Source organism: Maniola jurtina, chromosome 3 (genome assembly GCF_905333055.1).
Source record: "Maniola jurtina chromosome 3, ilManJurt1.1, whole genome shotgun sequence".
Lineage (NCBI taxonomy): Eukaryota > Metazoa > Arthropoda > Insecta > Lepidoptera > Nymphalidae > Maniola > Maniola jurtina.
The window spans coordinates 2009372-2020420 of record NC_060031.1 but is presented as its reverse complement, the minus strand read 5'-3'; the positions used below and the strand labels follow the sequence as shown (position 1 = coordinate 2020420).

Genomic DNA, 11049 nt, shown 5'->3' with positions numbered 1-11049 from the left:
TAATGCAACTAAAGTTGAGAACCTGGTGAACAAAACGGTGTAATTACACTTTAGGTGTATACTTGTATACTCATTTTTTTTTTAATTTGGTCCACTGAATAAAAACTGACTTCATATAGGTACTTAGCGGCTGAATACATTCTTTAACTCATTTTCAAGCAAAACGGCATAAAATGTCCAAAAAAACGGCATAAAATGTCCAAAGTTCATGATTTCGATGAAAACGATACACTTAATTACAGAAAATTCAACAATTTTTATACAATTTCCTGCTCCTTATGTAAAATTCGATTTCATAGATTTACACCATTTTTAAACTATCTTGAGTGAGTGGTATCCATTATAAATACAGTAAATTACAGCCAGCACCAGCTATTTACACCGTTTTGCTTGCCAACTCCTCAGTTTTTCAGCACGTAAGGAAAAGAAAAAGCGTTTTTATCTAGAACCTTGTAAAACAAAGACAATTCATGTCCTGTGTACCTACCTATTAAGTTGATTGCATTTTGGAACTATACTGACGATGTTAAAAAGGAAATTAGAATTAAGTTAACATAAAATAAGTGTGTGTGCTAAGCATTTACTAGTCAAATAAGCAACCAAAACTACGTACGAAAGTTTATGATTAAGTTTAATGTACAAATTATTAGATATTCTTCTTTCTTTTTATAATATTTTCTAGCCCATATATCTAGCAAACAATTTCGTATTTATTTTTTAAAGTATTCTGTAACAAAAGAATTATGTAAAACTCTAAGGTGGTTGCGAACTTTTTAAATATCCTGTAAAGTAAGTGCATAACATAAGTAATTGCAGTCACATTACTAGTGCAAGACAAACCCAAGCTCTTTATCATTTATATGTAATCTTCGATTGTTTTAATGCTTTTTGTATGACCATAAAATTATTTTCTTAAGTTCTTTAATAAGTTAATTTATCGTAACCCATTCCTTCCTAACTAAGATCCAGTCACATAACAGGTGATTAAAATTACGTTACAACTAGTTACTAACCTTGACCACCATTTCGGATATTTTTACCTTTTATTTACGATCGATATACGAATAATATTCATATTTTCATTAAGGTTAAAGGTAACAGGTCCAAAATTTAACAAAATATCCTGACATGTGCAAACCATTTTGGCTTTATTGACGGTCAAAATTTAACGCTAACCGTAACGAAATTTTAACCGCCTGTCATGTAATGTAAGAATTAATGTAATGTAAGAATTTAGACTTACGTAAATCATATTTATTTATTTTTACGTAAAGTAAGTGTATATTTAGGGTATTCACCACGTAACTACGGTTTAACCTGTACATCCGGTTAAAAAGTTTAACGTATATAAGTAAAACTTCCTTTTGTTTTTAAGATTTTTATTAGTGTGTAATACAAAAATGTTGATATAAGTGTCTTCTTTAATAAAATATCAGTGTTTGAACTCATATGACTTTGACTTATTTTACTGATGCAGTGCGTAAAGAGCCTACAACCTTATATAAATTACATAACAAAAAAAAAGGACTTAAACGACTACAATGAAAGTTAATGAAAAAAAAATCGAAATATTATTATTTATTGAGAATGTTTAATAAGTAAGTTTACACAAAAATATTACTTACTATTTAATTTACACACATGTTTGTGTCAACTACTTTTTATCACAGTTCTACTTCAAGTTATAGGATTATGACCCAGTAGATAATTAGGTACCTAGGTGCCCATTTTATTAAAATATTCAAAACAATTACAGTGATGCTTGACTATTGTTATTGTTAATAAGGGCCGATTTTTCAATCGCCAAAAAAACTTTCGTAGAGCACTCCAATCAAACAAAACAAGGGCTCAAAAATCTTTGAGACTTTATAACTTTAAAAGTAATTCTAAATAACTGCACATTTTTATTTGGCAAACCACACACACACAGGTATTTATTCTGAGAATGTGTCTAAAAAAATTTCATTGAGTTTGACTACCTAATATTCAAATGTGAACCAAAGCACGTTTTTATGTAGAGCTTTGCAGAGCGTACTAGGGAAACTCCTCTTAGCTGAGACTTCAGGGCGCTAAGAATACAATGTAAATAGAAAAAAAAAATAAAAAAAAATTGACCTTTTGACAGTTTTTGTAATCGTCAGTTAAACTTTATTTGGCGATTGAAAAGCCGGCCCGGTACTTATTCCATTATTCCTCTTCATTTTCATCCGATATTCACATTTGTGCTTAAGCTGTGTTCTGATAATAAGAATAGAATTTCTTACTTTAATAGTTTATTCATAAGTAGCTTAAGAATTAGGCCCAAAATATTATTGGTTACCTACAAGTAAGTTCTAAATACACAAAAAAAGGTCTTATTCTAATGAGTAAGTACAGTAAATAGATTCTTAATCTTTCAAGAATACTTTTCCGTGACATGAACACAATAGGTGAATATTTAAACATTGAAAATACCATTTATAAACTTCGCCAACATCAATCTAAGGTTAACAATTACATACATCATAAAATAATATTTATTACTTAATAAGTATATTTTAAAATTCCAGAATAGAAGCTATCGTGGGTTGTACCCATAATTATTTAGTATAACTACCTGTAAAATTGTAACAGGAAAACGGCATAGCTAATGTTTGTGTCAGTTTTTAACTCGTTCGTAATCCGTAGTCAATATATATTACTTAATATAGTCGTTATAAGATATGCAATAGATTCCCCATTCTTCGCCAGGTCGGCGGCTGTAACGGTGCCCTATCCCAACCTCTGTCGGATGAGGCTAGGGCACTGTTACGGCTGTACAAGAAGGCCTTACGCAAATAAGTTGTTAAGTATATAATATGGCCTTACGGAGTGGCATTTTCCAAATGGAAAAAACTCCCAAAAATCAAGATTTAAAAAAAAATCGTTATAGGGACAGGAGAAATTTAAAAAAAACTTAGGTTTCGAAGTGCGCCTGCAAGTTCTGTTGCAACTTCCGGCGTTCGTTCCTCACGGTCCTTGCCATCCACAGCGCTAGAATGATGCAGATGATCTGAAATCGTACGACAATTTTTTTTTTTTTATTCACTATAGGTAAGCGCTTGATCACAATCACACCTGATGGAAAGTGATGATGTGGTCTAAGATGGGACGCGTTTACTTAGAAGGTGCCTATTCACTCTTGTTCTAGTTTCTCGTTTATTTCTTATTAGTAGTAGTAGTAGTTGTTATTTCTAGTTTTTAGGTTTATTCTCTTAGATTAAGGATTGGAGACTAATCCCATCTAAGTTTGTTCTATACATCGATGGTTCTAGATGATGCCCGCGAGATTTCGTCCGCGAGGATATACATATATACTCGTAGGTTTTTCAAAATCCCATGAGAACTCTTTGATTTTCTGGAATAAAAAGCCTATGTAGGTACGTCTCCGGGATGGAAGCTAGTTCTGTATCAAACATGAAAATCTGGTTAACGTATGAGCCGTTATGGATCCCGTAGGAAGCTTTTGATTTTTCGGGATAAAAAATTCACTTTCCATGAAAAATCTCTTGTGAAACTAATTGATCATGATCGTGTCCTAGTTAAATTAACGTAGCAAACGATTGCAAGTGCGTACATTGAAAATTAAAAAAATAAAATCGAATGAGAATGTTCACAAGTACCTACCAATAGTACCCATCTGTTAATCTACCTATTCTAAAATCCACCTTACCTCAAGCAAAGTAAAAAGTACGCCAGTCGATATGAAAATGTTCCCCTTGAGTGCTTTCTTCTGCCTCAGTATCTCTTCGCAGCCCCTCATGTAGTAGGACTTGTTGTTAAGACAGGTGGAGTGGAAGTGGCGTCGCGCATCCCCCTCGCGCAGGGGGTGTGCGCGTGCGCAGCATGACGCGGGGATCTCGCGCTGCAGGATGGCGTAGTCTTGAGGACCGTCTACGCCACAGCATTGGTTCTGTGAGAAGGTTCTTATTAAGTACTAGATGATGCCTGCGACTTCGTCCACGTGGATTTAGGGTTTTTAAAAATCCCGTTGGAACCCTAACTTTCCGGGATAAAAAGTTGCCTATGTCCGTCCCCGAGATGTTAAACTAACTGTGTACCCATCAAAATTAGTTAAACTGTTGAGTCGTGAAAACCAATAGACAGACAGATAGACTATATCATTTATATCACCGATATAAAACCTAAGTTAAAAGTTGAAAGTCAAATACGTTCCCTGCTGCTGCCTGCAGTCGGCTAAGAACTTGTACCTTAGACCCACTATGCTTAGTCGACTAGTCGCCCGGCAATTCGGTCGACGGCGACCGTTAGAATCTATGATTTATATATCTGTAAGTTATATTATAAGTATTACAAGTAGTAGTAAGTACGAACGCAGTCGCCGCAACTTTGCGCGCATACACACAGCGTCTTCCATATAAATTACAGATTTTTAACCGACTTCCAAAAAAGGAGGAGGTTCTCAATCCGTCGGGATCTTTTTTTTTTTTATGTATGTTCCCCGATTACTCAAAGACCCCTGGACCGATTTGGAAATTTTTTTTTTTGTTTGAAAGGGTATACTGTGCAGGTGGTCCCATATAAATTTGGTGAAGATCTGATGAATATCTTCGGAGATGGAGAACAGAACTCCTCAATGGATAAGAGCAAATTGCTCGCGATCACTGTAATAGCTTAGTAAACAGTAGGGTTTTAACTGGGCATAGCATATTATAGTACAGTGGGGCCACTAAAAATTGTGAAATAAAAAATTTTCAAAAGAAAAATAAAACCGACTTCAAAAACCAAAAACACTAAAAAGTAGAAAATAATTTTTGTTTAGCTACACATGTAATGTACCTAGGTCTGAAGTCGGGCGAGCTTCACTCTTGGATTTCTAATTTTGTTTTAATATGCTCGCTCGACTTCATACCTAGGTACATTACATGTGTAGCTAAACAAAAATTATTTTCTACTTTTTAGTGTTTTTGGTTTTTGAAGTCGGTTTTATTTTTCTTTTGAAAATTTTAACGATCGCCGTCGACCGAGTTGCCGGGCGACTAGTCGACCGAGCGTAATGTGTCTTAACCCTGCTTTAAAAATCAGCTTAATAGGCATTTATTCAAAAGTATTTCCTCCCTTACCTCAGATTGCAAATCATCCCAGTACACGGTTTGGTTCGGACCCTCATCGTCAACCGTGGAATTCCTGTAGAACTCCACTCTGAGCTCACTAGAACCGCCGACCCAGGCGCTGAGCACCGCCCCACCAACACCCACCACTACTTCTATGGATACCAGGAATATCAGGAAACAGGCGTGCTGAAAGAAAGTTCAAAAAAGTCCGGTCAAGTGCAAGTTGGACTCCCATACGAAAGGTTCTATGCCATCGAATAAGATAATGTACTTTGAAACTTTTTTACATCTTTATTATTTGATGTTATAGTGGCAATAGAAATACACATTATGTGAAAATTTCAACTCTCTACCTATTGCGGTTCACGAGATACAGCCCGCTGACAGTCAAATAGACAGATGGACGGACAGCGGAGGCTTAATATTAGGGTCCCGTTGGCAGTTAGCATCCTTCGGGTACGGAACTCAAAAAAGTCAAATAAAAACGGGTTTTCATAAACGAAATTTTACAAACGTAATAATCATCACCACCATTTCAATCAACAAGTGTAAATTAAAAATTTATAACACCCCCGACAAGTGAAGGTTACAGTAACTAGAAAAGAGCTGATAACTTTCAAACGGCTAAACCGATTTTCTTGGGTTATAGCTAAGAACACTCTCGATTAAGCCACCTTTCAAACAAAAAAAACTAAATTAAAATCGGTTCATTAGTTTAGGCGCTACGGTGCCACAGACAGATACACAGATACACAGACACACAGATACACAGATACACACGTCAAACTTATAACACCCCTCTTTTTGGGTCGGGGGTTAAAAAGAATACAGTCGTAAATGACTTTGACTAAAGACTTAAAAGTGGAACAAAGTGTTAGCACCCGAGCAATCAATAAGGGCGAAAGGGCCACAATTTCTTGCATATTTTATAAGCAATGGACACTCGATTAATATTGATTTTCATGCCACATGATGTTCTCTTTGTTTAGAAATGTCGGTTACTGCGGAATATTATAGACCATCACAAACTTTGCCGTACTTACTGACTAACTGAAAACGTTTCCTTGCGTTTGAAAATTGCTCGTCGCGATTTAACTAGATAGATTTTTGTTCCTTTGAAAAGAGTAGAGTGGAAACAAATAAAAAATGTCGTTCCTAGAGTTAGCTCTAGGTACAACATTAATTTAATTAATTACGGATTTTTGTTCGACCTTAGGGTCGATTCCGGAAAACTTAATAATATGGTATTCTTGTTGCCAACAATGCATTGTATCCAATAGCGAGCAAATATCAGCCAATCATAATGTGACCCTCACACTGTAGCTATCATTTTCCCGTAATCGAGGGGCTGATTGCTGTTTTACTTACCACATAGAGAATCTTGACGTGCTCCCTCAAAGCGCCGATGCAACCCAGTATAGCTGTCAATACCAGGCCAAGAGCGAGGGTAATGAGGAAAGCCAGCACTCCTCGGGACAGAGCTGACTGCTGCTCAGGCCTGGACTTGCGCTCGCGCATGTTGATAACACAGATCGCCATGAGGACTAGGCCAAATAACTGTGTGGGAAAAGTAATCTTTTAATGCCCTAACAAAATGGAATAATAAAACATGGGGATGGTTAAGTTCGGGTTCCCACATTCATGTAAAAAGACTCCAGGCCTTGTACCAGTGCAGTAGACTAACTGATCGATAAATTGTTTGTCGGTCTGCTAGCTTTTCATGGCCCTATCCGTTGAACCGAATTCAACGAAATATACTTTTCGACTCGGAATTGCTCCCACAGGATTTTTATCAGATCTTATTCTACGCAGATCTTTGATGACGCAGATGAAGTTCGGGCATGATCTGTATTTGGTACAGACAGACAGAGTACAGTACAGATTTGTAACATCCTGTTTACGAATATTAGCTACTTTTAAGCGAAAAATTCTTTTGAGATTTTTAAAAAACCTAAATCTACGGACGAAGTTGCGAGCAATATGGTATGGTAGTGATATATTATGCTTGTATTTTCATTAATGCCGGAGGAATCTTCAGTATTTTTAACCCCCGAGCCAAAAAGAGGGGTGTTATAAGTTTGACGTGTGTATCTGTCTGTGGCATCGTAGCTCCTAAACTAATGAACCGATTTTAATTTAGATTTTTTTTTGAAAGGCGGCTTGATCGAATGTTCGAGTTATAATCCGAGAAAATCGGTTCAGCCGTTTGAAAGTAATTATCAGCTCTTTTCTAGTTACTGTAACCTTCACTTGTCGGGGGTGTTATAAATTTTTAATTTACACTTCTATACACTTCGTATATCATTTAGTATACGTAAGTACCTACAAAACACGCGTAACAATAGACCGGTTAAAAGCTGTAAGCTGCTTAATTAAAAAAATGTGCAAATTAAAATATAAAGCTCGTGATTACAGACCATAAAAATTAAAAAGGGTCGCTCGATAAACTCACAATGAAAACGATGTTGAACAGAGCCAGAAAGAACTTCATACAACGAATGCTTCTAGGCTTCATGGTACTGAACGCGTATTTCCAAACTTTGGTGTGATTATTATCTTTCAATTGACTGAGACTCTTGGTTCTCTCGTTGTTAGCTGAAATTCAGATGTAGGTAAACTGTAATTTTTTTTTTCTTTTTCATTGAAATGTTACAATAACACTTAAAGATAGATAGATATAAATTATACTGTACAAATCATGCGCGCGATGAATGGTGCCAAGTGGTGACTGCATTTCCGAGCTGGACAGCTAGGCTGACTCTTTGCGCGAAAAAACTGTAAGCCCCTAAATGTGGATTCTAAGCAACACTAAAATTGACAGTTATGCCAGATTCGCTAGAATAGTTTAGACACTATTGATAAAAATTGAGGGACATTAGTCATTATAGGATCTTATATGTAGAGTTGACATAAAGGATGTGCGTAGAAGAGCAATTAGCTGAAGAATGCGTAGAAGAGCAATTAGCTGAAGAATGAAGTTAAAAGAACGATTGAAATTGCTTCACATCTTTCGCCTAGGTAAACTGATAATGGCCCTTCTCCGTACTGTTGTTGTCACAACTCCATATCATATAAGGTCTTGTCTATCGGAAAACTAATCTTCATGGGCGTTTCGGAGGTATACGCTTGTTGGGTCCGGTGCAAGAGAAGTTTCGGTAAGTAGAACTTAGAAGAAGTTTTGCTACTTGGTGTTTGGGTCCACAGCTGGCACAAGTAGTGTCTATCCACTGTGGTGGATAGGTATAAACTATTGAAAACCAAGTTAAGCAAACCTTAACAAGAAGAATCCTCTGACCGATTTTCTCACCTTCCAAACTTCCCGTGGTTCCCCAGGGACTAAGGTGCTCTATCTGTTAGTCTTTTTTTTTCAGTTGTGGTTTTTGACTGACAGGTTGTTTATTTATTTAAACTAGTTGACTAAATTCTTCATAAAGAGGGCTCTCTCCGTCACTCGTTTCATACAATCGTAGTTCCAATTTCATTTGAATATTAAGCAACAAAAGTCCATGAAATATTGCAGACATATTCTAGAAACTAATATCTGTGTCTGTGGTTTTCCAGATTTCTGTTAAAATATTCGGTTTCAAAGTTACGCGGTCTAAAAAAATTTCATACAAATCTTAGAGCCCGTGTAATTTTAAAACTACATATTTTTAGAAAAATCTAAAATACCACAGACACAGATATTAGTTTCTAGAATATGTCTGCAAAATTTCATGGACTTTGGTTGGTTAATATTCAAATGAAATTGGAACTACGATTGTATGAAACGAGTGACGGAGAGGGCCCTGTTAATAGATGTTTCTTATCTCTAAGATGACAACCTCTCTTGGTTAGTCAATACGAATTGAGGAGCATAAAGAAGGGGATCTTGGTTGTGGCTAGTTACCAACCATCCGGTAAAAATGTGCCGCCAAACGATTCAGCGATCTGATTAAAGGGGTTTAAATAAACGGCCATACCCCTTCCAGACCGCTTCCAATTGCATCGTCACTACCATCAGGTGAGATCGTAGTCAAGAGAGAACTTGTAGTTTCAAAAAAAAGTTATTAATAAAGTGGCACCACTCACGCTAGTATAAACTGCGAAGCCACGATGACCACTGAAGAGATGTCCGGTGGCGGTGACGTGGGGACGTAGAGTGAGGAGGGGTGGTATCGATCATTGCATTCACCCGGTGGTCAAAACTGACCGTTAGAGTGATAAGCGGAGCGTGCTTTATTGTTTTTGTTTGGCTTTTAAGTTCTTACCACGATAACCACTGGATAATTATATTATGTCCGCTAACAATGATTTGGGGTTCGTTTCATTCATTGCATTCACCTTGTTGTACCTGACTGAGAATTTATAAGCTGAGCGTGCTTTTAAATTCTTACCACGATGTTTTTGTTTATTTTTTAAGTCCTTACCACGATGATCGCTGGAAAGATGACCGCTAACGGTGACGTGAAGACGTAGAATGAGGGGGGTGGTATCGATCATTGCATTTACCCGGTGGTCATTACTGACCGCGATGGAGTGATAATAAGCGGAGTTATTGTTTTTATTTAGCTTTTAAGTTCTTACCACGATGATCGCTGGAAAGATGACCGCTAACGGTGAAGTGAAGACTTAGAATGAGGAGGGTGGTATCGATCATTGCATTTACTCGGAGGTCATTACTGACCGCGATGGAGTGATAATAAGCGGAGTTATTGTTTTTATTTAGCTTTTAAGTTCTTACCACGATGATCGCTGTAGAGGTGACCGCTGGTGGTGACGTGCGGACACAGAATGAGATGGGGTGGTATCGATCATTGCATTCACTCGATGGTTATTACTGACAGATGGAGTAATAAGCGGAGCGTGCTTTATTGTTTTTGTGCAGCTTTTAAATTCTTACCACGAAATTTTTGTTTATTTTTTAAGTTCTTACCACAATGATCGCTGCAGAGGTGACCGCTGGTGGTGACGTGGGGGCACAGAATGAGGGGGGCGGTATCGATCATTGCATTCACCCGGTGGTCATTACTGACCGCGATGGAGTGATAAGCGGAGCGTGCTTTATTGTTTTTGTTTAGCTTTTAAATCGCGGGGTATAGTCGTTTAGTCATGGGTAATTTTTGCTTCCTGTTGGAAATGTAAATTACTCGTAAAATATTATATCAGACCTAGCGTTTATCAGACTCTAATTTAGGCGACTTCTGTATAAGGAATTAGCTTTTCCGCTTTTGGATGGTTATTAAATCCATTGAATTAAATAATATGGTTATTGCCTTTAGCCTGTGTTTCATATTTTCAGCTAGACAATATTTTGTTTAATCCTTCTGAACTGGAGTTTCTGTCTTGTTAAATTCCTGTTTTTGATGTGTATAATAAATGCATACAGACCTACCGCAATCATCTATTTCTTTGGAGCAACAAGAAAATGTAGAGCATGGGAAAACATATGTCTATTCCCATCCATTGTGACATACCTACCTTCTTTGTTTCGATACATATATTAAACGACTATTGATTTTATTGGATGAAGTTTTGTTTCGTAATCGTTCGTAACATAGAATGCCTACCTAGGTAAGTATATCACAAATGTAGGTATCTTACATTCATGTTACTCCTTGGCTAATCCTCTACTTGTCAGTGAAAGACTCGTCAAAATAGGTCTAGTCGTTCCGAAGATTAGCCCGTTTACACAGACAGACAGACAAAAAATTTAAAAACGTGTGATTCAGGGTATCGTTCAAATAACCATACGTGCTTAATATGAGGTAGTCATTTCGAAATTACAGACAGACACTCCAATTTTATTTATTAGTAGGTATAGATTAGTATAGATAAAATTGTATTTTAACATTGTACTATAGTAAGTATTTATATTTATTTATGAAAACTCAGAATTTGATATCCCACTCGATACAATAGAAAAAAAAAATTGTGGAGACCCCCACACTTTCGGATGTGACATCCGTCAGATCGA

At 36.7% G+C, this 11049-nt stretch overlaps 1 protein-coding gene across 1 annotated transcript; it reads right to left on the bottom strand.

The window, feature by feature from the left end:
• Window positions 1-2112: 2112 nt before the first annotated feature.
• Window positions 2113-9848, bottom strand: LOC123881133 (23 kDa integral membrane protein-like). The gene is made up of 6 exons (XM_045929740.1): window positions 9817-9848; window positions 7546-7688; window positions 6462-6650; window positions 5103-5279; window positions 3692-3931; window positions 2113-3031 (listed from the first exon to the last, which is right to left on the bottom strand). Exons 2-6 carry the CDS (start codon window positions 7606-7608, stop codon window positions 2936-2938), a joined length of 765 nt encoding a protein of 254 aa, XP_045785696.1. The 5' UTR covers window positions 7609-7688; window positions 9817-9848; the 3' UTR covers window positions 2113-2935.
• Between the last annotated feature and the right edge of the window lie 1201 nt (window positions 9849-11049).

Bases quoted from the DNA above. Each gene is read 5' to 3' on its own strand.
- LOC123881133 (XM_045929740.1), bottom strand. From the start codon at position 7,608: ATGAAGCCTAGAAGCATTCGTTGTATGAAGTTCTTTCTGGCTCTGTTC. The intron at 5,280-6,461 runs GTAAGTAAAACA...ACTTTCTTTCAG, and splicing joins ACGTCAAGATTCTCTATGTG to CACGCCTGTTTCCTGATATT. The intron at 3,032-3,691 runs GTAAGGTGGATT...GTACGATTTCAG, and splicing joins TACTTTTTACTTTGCTTGAG to ATCATCTGCATCATTCTAGC.